This window comes from Tasmannia lanceolata, unplaced genomic scaffold (genome assembly GCF_043159265.1).
Source record: "Tasmannia lanceolata isolate RefF3 unplaced genomic scaffold, GAP_Taslan_0.1 ptg000005l, whole genome shotgun sequence".
Classification (NCBI taxonomy): domain Eukaryota; kingdom Viridiplantae; phylum Streptophyta; class Magnoliopsida; order Canellales; family Winteraceae; genus Tasmannia; species Tasmannia lanceolata.
This window is the reverse complement of record NW_027518682.1, coordinates 9,243,885-9,266,216: the sequence shown is the minus strand read 5'-3', so window position 1 is coordinate 9,266,216 and position 22,332 is coordinate 9,243,885. Positions and strand designations below refer to the sequence as shown.

Sequence of the window (22,332 nt, the reverse complement as noted above, 5' to 3'; positions counted from 1 at the left end):
GAAAAATTGAGTGAACAAATGATGGCCTTATAGGCAATGATAAGGAACTAAACAATCAACATGTTTGCCAAATGTAAGGATGATAATCTGTGTTTTTTTTTTGGTGGTTAATAATCTGTGTTATTGTAACATAACTAATGAATTTGTTTCTTCAATAATCTCAAAAATTGCATTCCAATGATGTGAATTGCAGAAACAAAAGATGCTGACTGCTCAAGAACTCTAACATATATGATCTTCTGATTTAAATTGTAAACAACAGCAATGATTGAAGAGCTCTTGTGCTGAATGAAGGTGGTCTCTGTCTCATTTGTAAGTTGTAACTTGTTGTGTTTGATTTTCACACACAACCTTCTACCCATTTAAGTAAGTCAAAGCTTGAATTCAAGTTCTTCAGAGCTATGGCGGAGTTCCTAGAAGCAACCACTTTGTTCTTTCTGGCCTCTTTCCAATTCTTCCCTTATTTTGTTATTGATGGACTCAGTTTCCAAGATTTCATATTGTATAAGTTTATGTATTATTACAAACAATCCATCAGTGAAATTGAACTGATGGACTCAAATACTGTGCCTACTGGATGATTTTTTTTTAAAATTTTTATTTTTTCAAGTTAAAGAAATTCCATTGACAAGAACGAATAGTACAACAGGGACAAGATGTCCCCAGAATCGGTCAGAAATACCGAACAACCAAGAGAAAACAAAGCGTAAAATCACATCCGAGCAGATATGTGGGTCTCGCAGAACATGCGATCCCGAAAAACACCCTCTTTGGCTAAAGAATCCGCCACAAAATTCGCCGTTCTCCTCCTGTGTACAATAGAAGGGTGTAAAATTCTCACCAAATCCCGAATCTCATCAATCTTGGGGGCAAGCCACCATGTGCCTACTGGATGATTGTTCATCAACTGAGCTCCAGATTGGATCTTTAATACAAATGAACAGTTAAAAGAGAGTGGCCACGAGTGCAAATATAATGCCAACATTTCACAATTCTCTTCCTTTAAATTAGTACAGACTATATTGTGTTATGTTACAGCAGAAGGTTGGAATAAAACCACACAATCAAGGTTGAAATGGAAAGGAAATTGACATGCATTTTTATTACTCATGGGCAAGGGCTTTGATGTAGAGGTCATCAAGGGTTCACAAAGCTGTCATTAGCCTCGGTTACCTTCGTTTTTTTTTTTTTTGAAAACTGACAATTTTTATAAATCGGTTGGGACAATGGTTACCTCTGTTTTTAATCACAGCAATCAGCTCGATCATCTCTTAAATGTATGCTATTTCACATCTAATGTCACAATTAATTTGCATATGCAGAGAATAAGATTTCAATAAGTCATTAGTTTATTATAAGAAATTGAAGCTCCATTGTAAATTTCATATGAATCCACTTCCTACTCCCATAATAGGTCTGAAATGCGTAAGAATTTGATAGAAATCAGCTACAGCAAAACACAAAGGTCCAGTGGTCCACCATTCAAAAAAAAAAAAGAAGCACAAAGGTCCATGCTCAATCTCTACTAAGATAGTTGCATAAAACCTTTCTCTTTGCAGCATTTAATCGCCCCATCATACGTTTCCTCGAGGCCATACTTGAATTTGAATCCTAAATTCAAGAGCTTCTCACTAGAGAGTCGAATGGGCTCTTCCTCGTCCTCTTCCACTTCCCTCAATAAGCTAAGAAAATTAAACACTCCAAATCATCATCTTCCGGGAGAAAAGAAAACAGGGAGGAAAGAGAGAACCTTACTCTGGTGGGATTTCAAATTCTGGGTATCTGGTGGAAAGAAATTTAGCCAGGCCACGAATTGGGATGCTCAGAGACGAACAAATGTATCTGCCCTTTGCTTCTGGGCATTCGAAAAGGAATATCTGTGCAGAGGCCACATCATCTATATGCACAAGTGGTGTCTTCTTGAGTAAATTGCATTGATCCCGATCGCCTGAAACATAAGGTAAGGTAAATCAGAGAATGCTTGAAAAAGAGTAGAAGATGAACAAATCCAGTAAAACTCGTACGGGAATTTGGTAATAAGGAATCAAAGGAGCAATCTATGCAACTCTCTTTCTCTGTTCTCTAAACAACTAAACCACAAGTCCAACACTCCTTCTAGCAGAGTTAACATATAAAACTTCAAGCACACTTCCTTTAACACTCTGTACAAAAGTAGGTAATATCATGTAACATTGCTGAGTTAGTTGAGTAAGACCCTGCCTTGAGATTCGATTCAATGACTAAGATTTGAAAGAAAGGACCAAAGAAAATACACACAAAGATAACCACTGCATTCCTTGAAATCTTGAGATTTAAACTTCAAATAAGACAGAACAAAGCATTGTCGTTATATAAGATTGCTGAATTTTCTCTCTTATATGGCTTTACTGATCTTGACTCCATAGTTGTTAGAACCTGAACTTAAGAAACTGGAATCAGCAAAAGTGAATCAGGAGAAGGCCACCAATAAGAGTTTCTCCTCCTAAGTGTGTTTGGGTGAGTTGGAGAAGGCCACCAGGAATATCTTTCAAGATGAATATAGATGGGGCCTCTAAGGGTAACCCAGGTGAATCAAGAGGAGGAGGATTTATTCGGCTTAGCAATGCAAAAGTGATTCTAGCATTTTCTCACTACAATGGAGTAGGCACCAATATGCAGGCTGCGTGCAGAGCTTTACTGGATGCTCTAAGATACTGTATGAGTATGACTGAGGATTCAGGAAGTATGAATTGAATCAGATAGTCAAGTCCTGATCAATATCATCCGAGGTAAGGGTAACACTCCCTGGTCGATTCTTTATTTTTGGCAAGAAATTGATCACTTATTTACACTTCTCAATCCTACTATCTCGCACCAATACAGAGAAGGTAATCAAGCGGCGGACTCTTTAGCGAATTTTGCTTTTAAAGACAAAAAGAACAAACTTCTTAATTCGTGGAAATAGTTACCTGGGGAGACTAGAGGTATGGTTTGTTGTGATGCATTGGGAATTGCTAGCTATAGAGGCACTCTTTAGTTCATTGTATAGGCGGCATGTCCCCCTATTGTACTATTTTTTTCATACTAATAAAATTTAAGGTGCCAGCTTGAGTTCAAAAAGAAAGAAAGAAACTGGTATCAGCAATAAATCAATAACAAAAGTGAGAGATAAAATATACCCCGAATCAAAGCCAGAGCAGTATAGAAAGAAAGAGGGAAGTATGGGATGAGGAATGGCCCAACGACCATTGAAGGAAGCAACGTAACGAGATCCAACCCTCGCTCTTCTGCGAATTCTAGAGCTGCCTTCTCGGTTAACGTCTTTGAGATGAAGTATGTAGAGCCATGACCATAATGGGTCCGGCAAAACTCCAAGTCAGTCCACACGTTCTCGTCAACTTGTTGTAGATCCTCGTTGCTTTTGTTGAACATAAGGGCAGCGACAGAAGAAGTATAGATGATACGTTTCACGGTCTTAGAATTGGAGCATGCTTTGAGAATGCCTAGAGTTCCATCTACCGCAATCTTGATCACACTGTCTTGAGATTCGGTTGAGTCAACAAAAACATTGGTGGGATGAGCAACATGGAAGACTCCGATGCATCCGTCAATGATGGCATCGAAACTGTTTGGCACACTGAGATCTGCATTGCAGATTTCGAGATTTTCTGATGCTCCTGGAAGAATTTTGAGGTGGCTGGTGTCTTCATTGAAATCTGTTGTGGAGAAATATGAAATCAAAAACAAAGAAATAAAAGCACTTAACTTGGGTTTCAAAGAATTATTGTATATGTAAATTATATCCCGGTATTCAATATAGAGTAAAGATCTAGAGATACTACACACTGCACACTGCAATGAGCTCTATTTCGAGACAAAAAGTACAGTGTTTTCTCAAAAAAAATAAAAATTAAACTGACAAGAATTTCAATTTTCACAAATCAAAATCATTAGAGCTGGCATTGGTCTATATTAATCCATCTTGACTAAAAGTGACAAAAAGGAAGTCATGTAGACCAATCTATGTGTAACTAAATAAATGGTTTTTCTATCAGTTTGAATTGGAACGTTGGTGGGTGCATAGTTTCAGAACTCCCCTGCTTCATCATGGATTCCCCCAAGTTGACTCCTTTTTACCTAGGCAGCATTTTTGTCTGAGTCCATGTTTTGCCCTACAAATTCAATCAAAACTCCTTTGACTCTCCTAAGTTATGACCGAATCGATTGAGTACTCAGCCGTGTCAACCGAATACTCTACCACATCATAGTGAATCGACTATGATTTACTTTGATTGTAAATCAATTGTGATGGCTAAACGGTCATGTGGGGCTGTTCTACATGAACAGTCTCTCCTTCCCTCTTTAATGTTAGTGATTTTGCATTTTCAAAATCATGTATATTACATGTTTTTAGTGTTTTGGAAAATGTTTTATCAAAAGCGTTTGGGAAAAATAAAATGTTTTCTTGGAAATATTTGCTTTTACAAAAGGATGTAAAAGTGTAGTTGAAAAGATAGTCCCACATCGGATGAGAGAAAAGAAAGAGAAGGGCTTATAAAGCACTACCTTTTCTAACTCTTGTTGATTGCACATTGGGTTGAACCCATGGTTGGACCCGCGGGACGGTGCAACGCACCGTTCGCACACGCGCACGCGTGGTGCGCGCGCGGCGTGGGCAATGGGCTATAGGGCGCATAGTGGCGCTTTATTGGCGCTTTATTGGCGCTTTTTAGGCGCACTTTGCACTTCGCATGTACGCAACGTCGCGAGGAGCGATTGGAGCCTTTAATTTTTCCAGATTTGATCTGCACCGTTGGATCAAGATGAAGGTGGACCGGTCGGATGGGTGGGTCAAATGGTTCGCAGGCCCATCAAGCCGAATGGTTCAGTTGGGTTGGGCTTCGGTTCGGGCCTAACGGTCGGCCCAACGGGCCCATGACTCCAACGGTCAAAGGGTGTGATCAAATGGGTTGTGTCCCTTCCCCCAACGGTCATGTGCCAAGGGGGTGCGATCCACACCATAGATGGTTGATCTAACGATGACTGGGGTCACCTCTAGAATCGATCAGGACCATTCAATATCAATGGGTGTGATCTAACGGTCAGATTTCAAACATTCTGGAAAGGTGCCCTGTAGAGGTGTTTTTCACACTGAAAAGACACCAGACGGTCTATAAAAATGTGCAAACTTCAGTCATTATATATAGAAATCGAATTGGCAATTCTGACAGACTTTACACTCTCTTCTACACTCCTACAAAAATCCCCAAGTATTTCTACATACTGTTTTTCTTTTGTTTACTGTTCTAGATACTGTTTTTCTGCAGAAACAGAATCTAGAGATTTCTCTAAGGCTTGAGATTTCGGAAGGGCATTTCGGGTTTGATTCCGCTAGTGCTACGCGTCATCAGACATTAGTAGGGCTTCCCTACTAGGCTTCATTGTATCTTGGAGGCAATTCGCGGATCCCCTTTGCACACTACTAGTGGGGGCGAATCTTGTCTTAAGGAAAGTGATATCACGCCTTGAAGCAACAAGTTTTTGTTTTCTATCATCAACAGTACCCTCAACAAATTTTCCAACAATCTTAAGACAAGATTATACTACTGTTGTTTCAATGGCACTTTATTCAGTTCGTCAAATGACCCAAGATTTTGTCAAACTCGAACGTTTCGACAAAGGAAATTTCAAGCGCTGGCAGAAGAAGTTGCACTTCATTTTGACATCACTCAAAGTGGTCCATGTTCTCACTACTCTAAAGCCGTCAGCAAATGAAAATGAAACTTTGGCGGAGGCTCGTGCAAGGATGAAGTGGGAACAGGATGACTACATTTGCAAATGGCACATCCTAAATGCTATGTCAGATACACTATTTGACATATATCAAGGCATGGGATCAGTAAGTGAAATCTGGAATGCACTTGAAGCCAAATACTTGGCGGAAGATGCCAGTAGCAAGAAATTCACTGTGAGTCAATTTTTAAATTTTAAAATGGTAGATGATAAGTCTGTTATTGATCAATTACATGAAATACAACATGTAATTAATCAAATTCATTTGCAAGGCATCCTTCTTGATGATTCCTTCATTGTCCCGTCAATTATTGACTAACTTCTACCAAATTGGAAAGACTTTAGAAAAAGTCTAAAACACAAGAAAGAGGAAATGTCTATTGAAGACTTGGCTCAATGCCTCAGGATTGATGAAGAGTCAAGAATCAGAGACAAGAAAGAAAATGAAACTGTATCCTCTAAGATCCATTTGGTGGAAAATGTCAAGAATTCGAACCAACAAAGAAAAGGCAATTGGAAGAGAAACAAACACCCTGAAAAGAATACTAATAAGAATAAGAAAAGAAAGGGTGCTTGTTTCAACTGTGGCAAACCAGGCCATTACAAGAGTGAGTGCCGACTTCTTAAGGATAAGAAGTCGGGTGCACCAACAGACAAAGAAAAGTTTGTCGCCATGATTTCAGAGGCAAATATGCTTGAAGATGGCAATGATTGGTGGATTGACTCTGGTGCGACGATGCATGTCTGTAAAGACAGGAACCTGTTTTCAACTTATGAAACAGTTGAAGATGGAAGCGTGTTATACATGGGAAATTTGTCGACAGCAGAAGTCAAAGAGAAGGGCAAGGTGGAACTTGAGTTCACATCCGGCAAGCGACTCACTCTAACCGGTGTCTACCATGTACCAGAAGTTAGAAAGAACTTAGTGTCTGGAAGCATTCTCAACAAGAATGGCTTCAAACTTGTATTTGAATCTGACAAGTTCATTCTTTCTAAGGGGGGTACTTTTGTTGGGAAGGGATATATGTATGAAGGGATGTTCAAACTTAATATCAATAAAGTGAATGTCTTTGCTTATGTTTTGGATTCTTCTTTATCTTTATGGCATAATCGTTTAGGACATGTAAATACTAGGAAAATAAATGATATGGTTAAGTTAACCTTAATTCCTAAATATGAAAATGACTTAGTAGATAGATGTAAAACATGCATGCAAACCAAGATAATCACTAAGTCATTTCCTAAAGTAGATAGAACTTCTAACTTGTTAGATTTAATTCATAGTGATGTATGTGACATACATAGCGTTCCCACAAAGGGAGGTAAAAAGTACTTTGTTACATTTATTGATGATTATTCTAAGTACTGTTATGTTTATCTACTTAGTCATAAAGATGAGGTTTTAGAAAAATTTAAGATTTATAAAACTGAAGTAGAAAACCAATGTATAACAAGCATTAAATGTCTTAGATCAGATAGATGTGGTGAATATCACTTTCCTCATTTCTGTGAATCAGTAGGCATAGTCCATGAAACTTCTGCCCCTTATACACCACAACAAAATGGTGTAGCAGAAAGGAAGAATATGACACTTACTGAAATGATTAATGCTATGCTTGTTAATTCTGGTTTAAATAAAAGTTTTTGGGGTGAAGCCTTACTTGATAAAAAAATGAATCCGAATTTCTTCTTTGTATCTTATTGATGCCAAAGTCCTAATATATATATATACAAGTAAGTCAAAAGGGAGAAGAATATAAAATTAATTAACATCAACTAGATGGCGAAATGATTGCTCTGCACATGGCGTGATTGAGGGAATAGAATTGCTCTGCACATGCTATGCACGTTAGGAAATCAAAAAGATTTGATTTCTAATACTCCCCCTCAAGGTGGGTATGGATATTGTGAATGCCCAACTTGCGAATGAGATAATAAAATTGAGATGCGCCGAGAGGTTTGGTAAATACATCCGCTGGTTGATGGGCAGTGGAGATGTAAGCTGTGCGGATCAAACCGGATTGGACTTTCTCACGAATAATATGACAATCAATTTCAATGTGTTTCGTCCGTTCATGGAAAACGGGATTGGCGGCTATGTGTAAAGCAGCTTTATTATCACAAAACAGAACAACTGGTTGTGGGTGATGAAGTTGAAGATCTTGCAATAAATGAATTAGCCATGTAATCTCACAACAAGTACTGGCCATGGCTCGATATTCGGCTTCGGCAGATGAGCGGGAAACAGTAGATTGCTTCTTAGATTTCCAGGAAATTGGAGAAGCACCCAACAAAACACAATAGCATGTAATGGAGCGTCGAGACTCTGTGCAACGATCCCAATCTGAGTCGCAGAAGGCAGTAAGTTGAAGGGAGCTAGAGGATGAGAGTAAGATGCCCTGTCCGGGTGTGTGCTTCAGATAACGGAGAACGCGATGAGCAGCGTCAAGGTGTGGTTGGCGTGGTTTGTCCATGAATTGGCTAAGAATTTGGACAGAATAAATGATATCCGGCCGTGTAATGGTGAGATAAATGAGACGGCCTATGAGACGACGATAGTGAGAGGGGTCAGAAAGTAATGTCCCCTTATCGTTTGTGAGGGTGAGATTCTGCTCCATGGGAAATGTTGCGGGACGTGATCCAAGCAGACCGGCTTCATCCAGGATTTCCAAAGTATATTTCCGCTGTGAGAGACAAATACCTTGGCGAGAGCGAGCAACTTCAATACCTAAGAAGAATTTAAGTCGACCAAGATCCTTGATCTTGAAGCGGGTATGAAGGAAATTTTTGAGAGCTTTAATGGAACTCAAATCATTGCCTGCAAGAATGAGGTCATCGACATATACAAGTACTGCGGTGAAGGAAGTCCCAGCGGATTGAGTGAACAAGGAATAGTCGGCCGTGGACTGTTTGTAACCAGCATCAAGAAGAGCTGCTGAAAACTTTGCAAACCATTGTCGAGAGGCTTGCTTCAACCCATATAAAGATTTGTTAAGACGACAGACCCGAGTCTCCCCCTTTCGGGCAAACCCAGGAGGAATCTCCATGTATACTTCCTCGTCAAGGTCCCCATGCAAAAATGCATTGTTAACGTCTAACTGGTGAAGATGCCAATTATGAATCGCTGCAATAGCTAATAAGCATCGAACGGTGACAAGCTTTGCAACCGGGGCAAATGTTTCATGGTAATCCAATCCTTCCTTTTGATTGTATCCTTTTGCTACCAAGCGAGCCTTGTAGCGTTCAACAGACCCATCGGAATTGTATTTGACCTTGTACACCCATTTGCAGCCAATGGGTTTCTTGTCAGGCGGCAAGGAGGTGAGTGTCCAAGTGTTGTTAGCTTCCAATGCTTGAATTTCAAGAGCCATGGCCTCACACCATTGTGGATCTTGAACAGCTTGCCGAAAAAACTGTGGTTCTACAATGGAAGAGATAGCTACAGAGAAGGTTTGGTGAGATGAGGAGAGTTTATCATAAGAAAGAAAATGAGAGATTGGGTGATTAGTGCTTACTGTAGTTCCGGCCGATGAGGGAAGCGACGGATTAGGAGAGGGATGAACGGCAAGCTCACAGTGATAATCCTGCAAGTAAGTAGGGCGATGGCGATCACGTGTTGGTCGGCCAGGATTATGAGGTGCAGGAGTTGATGCCAAGGGTTCATGAGGCGTAGGAGTCGTCTCTAGTGGACAAGAAGGATAATTGGAAGGATTAACTTGATCTGGTGAAGCGGAATGGTCAACCAGATCTAGTGATGGAAGAGGTAGAACCAGTGATGAGGAATCGGATTTGCGAGACTGATAAGGAAATATGTCTTCATGAAAAATAACATCCCGAGAGGTAAAAAGGGTTTGAGTGTTGAGATCAAAAACTTTATACCCTTTTTGACCATGTGGATATCCAAGAAAAACACATTTTCGTGCGCGAGGATCAAATTTGGAACGATTCGAAGCATAAGAGCTAGCGTAACATAGACAACCAAAAATGCGCAAGTGGGAGTAAGAGGGTTTAACATTAAAGAGAGCCTCGTATGGCGTTCTTCCAGAGAGGATGGGTGTAGGAGTGCGGTTAATGAGGTAAGTGGCTGTGAGAAGACATTCACCCCAAAACTGAAGTGGTAAATGAGCTTGAAACCTTAAGGCTCGAGCAACTTCTAAGAGATGTCTATGTTTTCGTTCAACAACTCCATTTTGTTGTGGAGTGGCAACACAACTTTGTTGATGAACAATTCCCTTTTCTTGATAGAAAGAATGCATGGCAAATTCAGGCCCATTATCACTTCGGATCTGCTTAATTTTGGAGCCAAATTGAGTTTCAACCAAGGCGAAAAAGGATTGAAGTAGTTGACGGGTTTCACTTTTATGTCGCATTAGAAATACCCACGTGCACCTAGTAAAGTCGTCAACAATGGTTAAAAAGTAGTGTGCACCATTAAGGGAAGCCACTCGATAACCACCCCAAATATCACAATGAATCAATTGAAATGGTTCAACAGTAGAAATAGTACTCAAAGGAAAAGTAAGGCGAGTCTGCTTAGCAAGAGGACAAACATCACAATGTGTAGGATGCGAAATAGAAATATCTGAAACATATTTAGCTAAAAAATTCAAGCGATTATTGGAAAGATGTCCCATCCTCTTGTGCCATAAATCAAAGGGAGAAACAAGAGCTGCTGAATGAGATTCTGTCGGCTTTGGGAGGTAGAAATGGTAAAGGCCATTCATCTCCTTACCCGCTCCAATCATCGTCCTCAAGGACTGGTCCTGAATAACACAAGAATCAGAAAAGAAAGTTATGGAACAATTGGAATATTGGGTAAGCTTACTAACAGATATAAGGTTGAAATTAAAAGATGGAACACAAAGCACATCTTTTAATACAAGCGATGGTGACAATAGCACGGTCCCAATATGTGAAACTGATGCAAGATTCCCATTAGGAAGTTTAACAGGGGTGGTTCCGATGGAAGTGATGGAGGACAAAAGTGAAATAGAGCTAACCATATGGTCGGTGGCTCCTGTATCAAGTATCCATGGTGTAGAATTATTAAATGAGGCCAAGCTAAGAGAGGTACCTGAGAGATTTGTTCCTGGTTGTGAAGTACCTGCCAGGTGAGCCATGGGCCGAGGAGCATGAAGCTGACGAGCATGAAGCATATCCAAAAGTTGGCGACATTCTTTAGTAGTGAAAGGAAGCTTATGCGGCTTTTCATTAGACACAATCATCGCTTGATTGGAAGAGGGTGGCTTATTACTTTCCTTGTGAAGTCGATGGCCGGGTGGATACCCGTAAATCTTGTAACATTTTTCAATGGTGTGCCCGACCCAGCCACAATGATCACACTTGGGTCGGTCACCTTTGGATCCTTGAGCTTTCTTCCCTTTATCCCAGTGATCACGATCATCATATCTAATGGCTTTGTTATTAAATTTTCCTTTTACGAGTAAGGCTGCAGCTTCTGTGGATTGGGGAACTGTGGACCCCGATCCGGAGAGGACGAGTGCGGCGAGGGACGCGAGGTCCCCACAGCAATCCTCTAAGATCTCCACGATGTGAAGGAGAGCTCTGCCAAGGAACTCTCGAAACGGATGCCACCCTCACAGCATAGCACGAGTGGCGATATAAAAAAAAAGGGATATGTCTTGATCCGGAACCGGGGTTCGAAACCGAGACATACCTATAATAACTCAGAGTCGCCATCCATGGACATGCCATGGAACCCTAAAATCAAATCCTCTGTGCAAAGGATAACCAGAAATATATATGGGTTCGTGCCTGATTACGAATGGGGAAGGTCTAAAGAGCACCCCCAATTCGCCCAAGTGCAAGCACCTGGTCTCTTATGCCATTTTCATTAACTCCAAAGAAGTTTGGGTAAAAATCATATGAAATGGAAACAATCCTCAGGAATCGTCTACCTAAGCATGCATTTCCTGAGAATGAAGAAATAAACACATAAAATGAAAATGTGTCACCTAAGCAAAGCTAGGTTATGGGTGACATGCCTAACTCTAATGCAAGACTGGACTCGGACCAGAATGGCCATCCATCCTAGCTGCGCTACGTATCCCGGCCTCGGGAAGAATCGGAGCCCACGTAGTTCGATGCCCTATTCAAAATTATGATGTCTAAGACACCTAGACCTCTATCCTAGACTCGATCTAAAAGACCGGACTAGTTATTAAAGCTTCTTGAACTATTATTTAAATTCCAATGAATGGTGGATTTTAGGACATCCTATATGCCCTAACTAAATGCAGATTGATTAGCCTTAAGCTAATGCAGGTGGTTCCTACAATCCTATGTGTAACTAGGCCGTGCAACCTAATGAAAACCACGGGATGACTATATGCCTAGTCTAGCCATCGGTTCGACTAAATGTCTAACCGATCGACTCGAGGCCTCCTAACTCTAGGGACACTCACACGACAGGACATACCATATCAATACAAATCAAGACAAACTCCTAACTCTAGAACACAACCTAAACAGCTAGGACATACTCCTAACTCTAGAGGAAGATCTTTTTGAAAATGGTTTGAATATTTTTGTAACTTTGAAAGATTTAAAATTTTTATTTTTAAAGGTTTGGCTGGACTTGGGATGTGGATCCCAAGCTGCACTACGTACCTCGTGGAAGAGGATCAAGCCAACGTAGTTCGAAACAAACTCTCCTAATTACTGATTCTAAAACACTCAACACTTTAGGCTTTTTAAGGTTTTTCAGTTGTTTTTCATATTTTTAAAGTTTTTCAAAAGTTTTTAAAGTAAAGAGTTTTCACCCTTTTGGTCAAAGACCTAAGGGAAAACACAAAGCAAAACCCTAGGACCAAACCTTAGGGCAAATAGGGGAAACCCCTAAACAAGGCAAACTAGACTATCGATGACAACAAAAATGATCTATGATCTCAAAAAGCAAAGCTATAATGAGACTGGGCTAGTCTCCAAAGAAGAAGAAATGACAACAAGACTATGGAGAAACTCCTTACTAACAGCACTCAAGAAGACAAATGAGCCACAGGCTCTCTAATACTACAACTTAAAGGAGGAATGAGTCAAAGACTCCCAAATAACACCAACGGAAGAACCAACGAGTCAAAGACTCCCTGGTAATATCACAAAAGAACAAATGAGTCAAAGACTCTCTAATGATACCAACTAAGAAAACGAAGTGAGTCAAAGACTCTCGAAAAGAAATAGAAACACGAGTCAAAGACTCCAACAATACCAACTAAAAGATAAATGAGTCAAAGACTCTCTAAAAGAAAAGAAACACGAGTCAAAGACTCCACTAACACCAACTAAAGGATAAATGAGTCAAAGACTCTCTAAAAGAGATGAAAACACGAGTCAAAGACTCCACTAACACCAACTAAAGGATATATGAGTCAAAGATTCTCTAAAGGAAAAGAAAACACGAGTCAAAGACTCCACTGACAACAGCTAAAGACAGATGAGTCAAAAGACTCTCTAAAAGATATGGAAACGCGATCGAATCATATAATAGAAGATTGAAAATCTGTGATCAAGATGAGATGAGATAGCATAAGATTGCTTTCAACGGATGGATCATGAATGACTAATCCTATGAGATCTTTGGAAATGAATGGGATTTACATCCTAACCCCAAAGGAAAAGTTTTTTAATCTTCACACATTTTATCAGTATTACCTGAAGGCATCAACCCTAACCCTAATCTAGCGGAGTGGAGAAAGGATCTCGACTCATGACTTTGTTTGTGTACCTAGGACCGATCGTAGCCATTGGAAGATGGACTACGGCCTAATCTAGACACAAATGGGTAGGATATCCTAAACTAGGCTCACACACGTGATGCACATGTGTTCGTATACTACATGCATGTGTGGGTTAATCTAGGGGTAAGGCCAAGAGTTCCCTTAGCGCGAATCCATGTTCGATATACTGTACCAGTGTCCGGCGTATCAGTACGTGAACAAGAGATCCGTTTATGTACCATAAAGGTACTAGGCTAAGGGTGGAATGCTTCTCTAGCACAGAGGCACCAGGTGATGAAATCCCAGTCAACCATGCTAGATAACACTCCGGGTTCCTAAAATAGGACGTGTGTGCATGTGAGATGCAGGGGTTTAGATGCAAGTGATGTAAGTGTGTGCAATAAGTTCGCGCAATCTATGATGCCTTCAGGTTTTGTTAGATTAAGTTTGAGTAAATGTGATGAGAAAATAAAACATACAAACTAATCACAGCATCAGGATTTTACAAAGGAAATCAATGATTCCTAAGGTTTCTATTTTGATAATTTAATGATTGAATATGTGATGGAATATTATGATCTGGAAATTTTTAAAACAATTTGATTTTAATTCAATTTACTCAAGGATTTTAAAAGGTTTCAATTCAGATTGTAGATTTACACATCAACATATAACAAATCTTTTCAGAACAAGATGAAATTTTTACAGTAACTTCTCCTTAATTATATAAGATTATAATAAAAATTTCATAGATTTTAAATGTGGTTTGCTATTAGTTTTTCAATGTTGAAAGTTTCTGTCCAGATTGTGAATTAACACAGTAACGTATAGCAAATCAATTCAAAACAATATGAAATTTCTATAGTATGTGTATTACAATAAGAAAGGATTACTGTAAAAGTTTCATAAATTTTAAAAATGATTTACTATTAATTTACGATTTTACAAATATCCATCCAGATTATGAATTAACAAAGAAACACATAGTAAATCAAATCCAAATCAGTTTAAACTTTATGAAAACATGTAATTCCAGTAGTAATTATCAAACAAATATTTTCAGAAGTTTTCATTGCAATTTATTATTTTTATCAGATTTAATACAGCATGCATGATTTTACGTAAAAAATCATAAACAAATATCCAACAGCAACCAAAAATCTTGAAAAATTCACGGGAGATTAGATTAGATTTAATTTGCATCTCATCCAAATTTCACTTTTGAAAACATTATAGAGTTTTTGAAAATTGGTTTTTTCCAAAAATACCCCTAGAGTTAAATGAATTTTTAAACCCTTTAAATCAAATCAAGAATTCATAAAGAAATTCGTACTAATTCAAAATCTTACAATTATGTTATGTTTAAATTTTCATTGATTTTGGATCTATGTTGACATCTTCTTAAATTCAATCTTTAGAATTTTACCCCTTTGAGGGTAAAGTTCAAAAGGTCAAATTACGGTCAAAACGAAGTCAAAATTCTTCGAAATTCCAGATTTCTACACTTCTTAATGTTCAAAACACTCAGAGATTGAAAAAAACATATTTTGAATAACAATAAGAAAAAAATAAAAATAAATCACAAATTCAATCCTAGCATGCTTCTAGTTTAAGATATATGAAAGAGGGTTTTGGAATACCAACCTTGCTAGCTCTCCTTGTCTCTAGGGTAAGTAATCCTCGGATATACGCTTTGTCTTACCCTTTCAATTAGCAAAGAAAACCCCCAAAAAAAATGTTGCCGCCGATCCGTTCCGCCGTCTTCACTTTCTCTTAGAGGGAAGGATTGGGAGGTGATTGGGAGAGATAATGGAAGAAGAATATAGGGAAAGGGATTGGAGGGAGTGATTGGAAGAGATAATGGAAGAGAAAAAGATAATGGAAGATAAATCTCTCATTTTCTCCTCTTTTTTATGGATGGGAAGGAAGATATATATAGGGAGAGAAAGAGAGAGAGAGAGATGTGTTGGTGGAGAGCTCATCATGTTGTCCCTCTTAGTGGAGAATCCATCATCATTCTTCTTAGTGGAGGGCCCATCATGTTTCTTAGTGGAGAATCCATCATTATTGTTCTTAGTGGAGGGCCCATCATGTTTCTTTAGTGGAGAATCCATCATTATTGTTCTTCATAAGAGGCCTCACAAGAGGCCCTACTGAGGCCCCACAATGTGGGCCCCACAACGCGGGCCCCACAACGTGGGCCCCACAATGTGGGCCCTCGGTTGATTCGAATTTTAAACAAATGTTCAATGCGGGCCCACCAAACGGGTCCAAATTCTCCCTCGCTTGGATTCTTATGAATAATCTCTCTCAACCTCTCACGGAAAAATGCGAAACATGGCGGAAATGATCGGATGGGGTTTCTCCCAAGCATAGCGAACTTGGGTCCGGTCAAAATGGGGTGTCTACAGGAACAAATGCTGCAACTTCACGTTGTCGTTCCTCTTGGAGTATAAGGGAAAGGACCCGATTGATTGAAGGCAAAGGATCCATAAGAAGGATTTGCCCGCGAATAGCAGCATAAGAATCATTAAGCCCCATCAAGAAATGCATTACTTTATCTTCCTGTTGATAATCCATCAATTTCTTCATGGCACCACAAGAACAGGTTGGTGGTGGCCTATGAATGGCGATCTCATCCCAATGTCCTTTTAATTTGGTAAAGTAGCTTGCTACAGAGATTTGTTCTTGTGTAAGGGATGAGATTTCCCGTTGAATTTGATAGATTCTTGGAGCATTGACTTGGGAGAATCGCTCCTTAAGGTCTTGCCATACTTCATGGGCCGAATCAGCATAAATAACACTTGTGGCAATTTCTTTAGATAATGAGTTCAGCAGCCATGATAAGACCATACTATTACACCGATTCCATTGAGCATAATTTGAATCGGTCGTATTAGATGGTTTTGTAATTGAACCGTCAACAAAACTTAATTTGTTTTTGGCTTTTAGAGCCATGATCATGGCTCTATTCCAAGTATTGTAATTCTCGCCCGTTAATGGCTGAGATACAAATACTGTTCCAGGATTATCTGAATGATGTAAATAAAAAGGACCAAGAGAATCATCGGTCTTACCCATTTCAGTTGTAGTGATTTGATTAGTTTCTGGAGCCATCTTCGTTGATTGCCGAAAAGGAAAAACGGAAGTGACTGCCGAAGGTGGGTGATGAAGTGATCACCGAAGGGAACAACGGAATGACCGTCAATAGAATGACTGACACGAAAGGTGTTTCTCTTGGGTTGAAACAGCAGATTGGTGATTGGATCAATAGAAAAGGAATGAAGGAGTGAAGTGTGGATGCACCGAACTGGGTGCAAGACTTCTCCTAACCAAGAAAAAGAAAAAAAAATAGGGATGATTTCAAGAGCCTGGATGCTCTGATACCATGATAAAAAAATGAATCCGAATTTCTTCTTTGTATCTTATTGATGCCAAAGTCCTAATATATATATATACAAGTAAGTCAAAAGGGAGAAGAATATAAAATTAATTAACATCAACTAGATGGCGAAATGATTGCTCTGCACATGGCGTGATTGAGGGAATAGAATTGCTCTGCACATGCTATGCACGTTAGGAAATCAAAAAGATTTGATTTCTAATATTACAGCTTGTCACATTTTGAATAGGGTACCAAGTAAGAAATCTGATATAACCCCTTATGAATTGTGGAAGAAAAGAAAACCAAACTTAAGTTACCTTAAAGTTTGGGGTTGTAGATCTATAGTTAAAGTCCCTAAACCTAAGTTAAGAAAATTAGGTGAAAAGGGTATTGAGTGTATCTTTTTGGGATATGCTAGTCACAGTAAGGCCTATAGGTTCTTAGTTATAGAACCTAATGATTTAATAGATGTCAATACCATAATTGAATCTAGAGATGCCTTTTTCTATGAAAATAGGTTCACTTCAATTCCTAAAGAAATTGAACCTACAACTTCTGTAGATCATCCTTTAGAATCACAAACAGAAGTTGGTGAACCTAGTAAAATAAGAAGAAGTTCAAGAGATAAAAGGGATATGAGTTTTGGCCCTGACTTTGTAACCTACCTGGTATAAGGGACAAGGGAAAAACTCCAAGGTTCTGTCTTGTTAAACTTAAGCATAGAAAGTGACCCTCAAACCTATGGAGAAGCCATAAAGTCACAAGATGTTGCTTTTTGGAAAGAAGCAATTAATGACGAAATGGATTCTATCATGGGTAATAAAACTTGGATTTTGGTTGATCTACCACCTGGGTCTAAACCTATAGGATGTAAATGGATCTTCAAGAAGAAGATCAAAGTAGATGGGACCATAGAAAAGTTTAAGGCAAGGTTAGTTGCCAAAGGGTTTACTCAAAAACCCGGTATTGATTACTTTGACACATATGCACCTGTTGCTAGGATTTCTACCATTAGAGTGTTGATTGCCCTTGCTTCCATATACAAACTTCACATTCACCAGATGGATGTTAAAACCGCATTCTTAAATGGTGAACTTGATGAAGAAGTGTATATGGAACAACCTGAGGGATTTATTCTGCCAGGCCAAGAGCATAAAGTATGTAAGCTTATCAAATCTTTGTATGGGCTTAAGTAAGGCCCTAAACAATGGCATGAAAGATTTGATAAAGTCTTAGTGTCAAATGGTTATAAGATACATGAGTCAGATAAATGTATATACAGTAAATTTAAGGGTGGCAAAGGTGTTATTTGTTTATATGTTGATGACATGTTAATTTTTAGTACCGATATTAAAAGCATTCAAAGTACTAAATCATATCTTTCTCAAAACTTTGATATGAAAGATATGGGTGAAGCTGATGTGATTTTGGGTATTAGAATCATAAGACAGGATAATGGTCTTATTCTAACACAATCACATTATATTGAGAAAGTTCTCAAAAAGTTTAACCATTTTGAATGTTCACCAATTTCAACACCTTTTGACCCAAATATAAAGTTGTATCTTAATACTGGCAGGACTATCTCTCAACTAGGGTATGCTAGTGTAATTGGTAGTCTTATGTATGCTATGACTTGTACTAGGCCAGACATAGCATATGCTGTAGGTAAACTTAGTAGGTTTACCAGTAATCCTAGTTTTTCTCATTGGAATGCAGTCTATAGAGTTTTAAAATATTTAAAGAAAACTATAGACTATGGTTTATGTTATAGTGGGTATCCAACTGTAATAGAAGGATACTCTGATGCTAGTTGGATAACTGAGCGTATAGACCATTTATCAACCAGTGGGTGGATTTTCACCCTTGGTGGGGGAGCAGTCTCCTGGGCCTCTAAGAAACAGACATGCATAACAACTTCAACTATGGAAGCAGAGTTTATAGCTCTGGCAGCATGCTGTAAAGAGGCGGAATGGCTTCGGAATTTGTTATTGAAAATTCCGTTATGGTCTAAACCAATGCCATCGATTTATGTCCATTGTGATAGTCAGGCCACACTATCAAGGGCATATAATCATGTTTATAATGGTAAGTCCAGACATATAGGACTTAGACATAGTGCTATAAGAGAGTTACTTACTAATGGAGTAGTAACTATTGATTTTGTGAGATCGAGCCAAAACTTGACCGATCCATTCACTAAAGCTCTTGTAAGAGATCTGGTGTGTAAAACATCATTAGGGATGGGGTTAAAGCCATTAACCAATAGTCACCAATGATGGAACATCAACTCAACACTTGAATAAACATCAAGTCTTGAGTTCAATGAGTCCAAGTACATCATATGGAGTGATTGCAAGCACTATAATCTGTATTATTTGCCATCCCAAGGTAAAGTGCTTGGTACCTGTAATGTTTAAAAGGAGAAGGCTGAGTATTTAAACTCTTAATAGGCTTATAACATAGTGTTGGAGTGTTTTAGTTACAGGGGCACTCTTGATAAGCCTACCTATGTGAGTGTGGAAGTGGTGCCGCTTCCTATGAGACCTGGCTAGTCTCTAGAGCGCTCATGAAACCAAGATATAGACACAAGGCCAGTACATGTGTCGGTTTTAGAAATTGCCCAAAGAGGTGAAATCTTGTGTGTGAGACGTATCCGGTTAATCATATAGAATAGCTAGTTCAAATATACGTCTACTATGCAATTCTGGTTAACTTTGATATATCCTCACTAAGTGAAGGTTCAAATCGAGAGATACCTTCATCTATGCATAAGATTTCCAAGCCTGATGAGAAATTTTTTTTTTTTTTTGAAAATGGTGGGGGATTGTTAGTGATTTTGCATTTTCAAAATCATGTATATTACATGTTTTTAGTGTTTTGGAAAATGTTTTATCAAAAGCGTTTGGGAAAAATAAAATGTTTTCTTGGAAATATTTGCTTTTACAAAAGGATGTAGAAGTGTAGTTGAAAAGATAGTCCCACATCGGATGAGAGAAAAGAAAGAGAAGGGCTTATAAAGCATTACCTTTTCTAACTCTTGTTGATTGCACATTGGGTTGAACCCATGGTTGGACCCGCGGGACGGTGCAACGCACCGTTCGCACACGCGCACGCGCGTGCGCGCGTGGCGTGGGCAATGGGCTATAGGGCGCATAGTGGCGCTTTATTGGCGCTTTTTTAGGCGCACTTTGCACTTCGCATGTACGCAACGTCGCGAGGAGCGATTGGAGCCTTTAATTTTTTCAGATTTGATCTGCACCGTTGGATCAAGATGAAGGTGGACCGGTCGGATGGGTGGGTCAAATGGTTCGCAGGCCCATCAAGCCGAATGGTTCAGTTGGGTTGGGCTTCGGTTCGGGCCTAACGGTCGGCCCAACGGGCCCATGACTCCAACGGTCAAAGGGTGTGATCAAATGGGTTGTGTCCCTTCCCCCAACGGTCATGTGCCAAGGGGGTGCGATCCACACCATAGATGGTTGATCTAACGATGACTGGGTTGGAGAGAGGTTTTACTCAAACTAACAGTCACCTCTAGAATCATCAGGACCATTCAATATCAATGGGTGCGATCTAACGGTCAGATTTCAAACATTCTGGAAAGGTGCCCTGTAGAGGTGTTTTTCACACTGAAAAGACACCAGATGGTCTATAAAAATGTGCAAACTTCAGTCATTATATATAGAAATCGAATTGGCAATTCTGACAGACTTTACACTCTCTTCTACACTCCTACAAAAATCCCCAAGTATTTCTACATACTGTTTTTCTTTTGTTTACTGTTCTAGATACTGTTTTTCTGCAGAAACAGAATCTAGAGATTTCTCTAAGGCTTGAGATTTCGGAAGGGCATTTCGGGTTTGATTCCGCTAGTGCTACGCGTCATCAGACATTAGTAGGGCTTCCCTACTAGGCTTCATTGTATCTTGGAGGCAATTCGCGGATCCCCTTTGCACACTACTAGTGGGGGCGAATCTTGTCTTAAGGAAAGTGATATCACGCCTTGAAGCAACAAGTTTCTGTTTTCTATCATCAACAGTACCCTCAACAAATTTTCCAACATTTAATTCATTCTAACCAACATCTATATCCTGCCACTGTTGCACAAATTGATTTTATTATTGAAATAAAATCCTGCTCTCCCTCTCCATTTCATTTCATTCATCTATTTTCGACCGCATCCGTCACAATTGTTCTGTCGGCGGCCGTGTCTTGGATGAGCAATTGTCCAGAAATGGCTCAGATCAGATGCTCCCAATCACCCCAAAATTCAATTTCAGTACACAAACTACTTTTGGGTGGACCCAACAAGTTATACAGATCGATCTACCATATGAAGATCACTGATCGAACAGCCAAGATCATTCTATTTCTGCTATTTTTGCCTATGGATTGTCCATCAGGTAGAGTAATAGATGGTAAAAACGGGTTTTATAAACAAGGAAAAAACAACAAAACTCTAACATAGCTTAAGCAATAACATTGAAAGTAGAGAAAGTAACGAAAATATAGAAAAGATCAGTACTTGGGTCAGATCTGACAGTGGTCCGAACAGAATAACCATGTTGAAGAAGCCTCATGATCAGCCATGAAGCTAAGTGACCTGCGCCTCCCGTCACACACACCACTCCTTTCTTCTCTCCTTCCATTTAAAAGCCTTCCCTTTTCTTCTTCTCTTTGTTCTTTTCTCAGTAACAGAACTTTCCTTTGTAAGGAGCAGGTCTTCTTTCTTCCAAATAAAATTGGATTAGGTTGGGTGTTTCTAGAATCATGGTCAGTGCTTGAATAAAGGCAACTATCTTGGCCACCTTATGTAACTTGCCAAATCTACACCCATTTAAGGTATGTGGCGGGGGGGGGGGGGGGGGGGGGGGGGGTTGGGGTTGGGGTTGGGGTTTAAGGGTGTCAAGGTGTCAATTTTGGCTCGGGCTCGCTCTCGCTCGGCTCGAATCCTTAACGAGCCGAGCCGAGCCCGATTTAGGCCAGGCTCAGCTCGGCTCGTTAAGAATTTAATATATTTAAATATATATATATATTATATATTAATATATACACTAAAAGGGCTGTTCATAGAGTGAAAATGGGAGGCAAAATATGTCACTTCATTTTTGGAACCCCATTTGTTACTTGGACCACCCCCATAGTGTAAAAAAAGTAGTCAAATTACATTAGATAGGGCTGTCCAGGGAATATGAGGGGTGTGAACTTAATATAACCCGAGCTCGGTAAGGCTCGCGAGCCGAGCCGAGCCTGGTTCGAACCCGAGCCGAGCTTTTGAGCTTAACGAGCCGAGCCGAGCCTGGCCAAGCTCGGCTCGGCTCGGCTCGTTTACACCCTTAGTGGGGTCTACTTGCCAAATCTACACCCATTTAAGGTATATGGGGGTCTATTTATCACCGCCCTTTACAAATGACCGCATCTCACCTCTCTCTTTTTAAT

General features: G+C 39.6%; 1 protein-coding gene across 1 annotated transcript; it reads right to left on the bottom strand.

The window, feature by feature from the left end:
- Positions 1 to 1,309: 1,309 nt before the first annotated feature.
- On the bottom strand, positions 1,310 to 21,708 carry LOC143877393 (noscapine synthase SDR1-like). The gene is made up of 4 exons (XM_077379407.1): positions 21,419 to 21,708; positions 3,159 to 3,695; positions 1,756 to 1,948; positions 1,310 to 1,682 (listed from the first exon to the last, which is right to left on the bottom strand). Exons 1-4 carry the CDS (start codon positions 21,540 to 21,542, stop codon positions 1,526 to 1,528), a joined length of 1,011 nt encoding a protein of 336 aa, XP_077235522.1. The 5' UTR covers positions 21,543 to 21,708; the 3' UTR covers positions 1,310 to 1,525.
- Positions 21,709 to 22,332: the final 624 nt, after the last annotated feature.

Bases quoted from the DNA above. Each gene is read 5' to 3' on its own strand.
- LOC143877393 (XM_077379407.1), bottom strand. From the start codon at position 21,542: ATGGAAGGAGAGAAGAAAGGAGTGGTGTGTGTGACGGGAGGCGCAGGT. The intron at 1,949-3,158 runs GTATATTTTATC...CTTATGTTTCAG, and splicing joins TGCTCTGGCTTTGATTCGGG to GCGATCGGGATCAATGCAAT. The intron at 1,683-1,755 runs GTAAGGTTCTCT...TAATTTTCTTAG, and splicing joins GAATTTGAAATCCCACCAGA to CTTATTGAGGGAAGTGGAAG.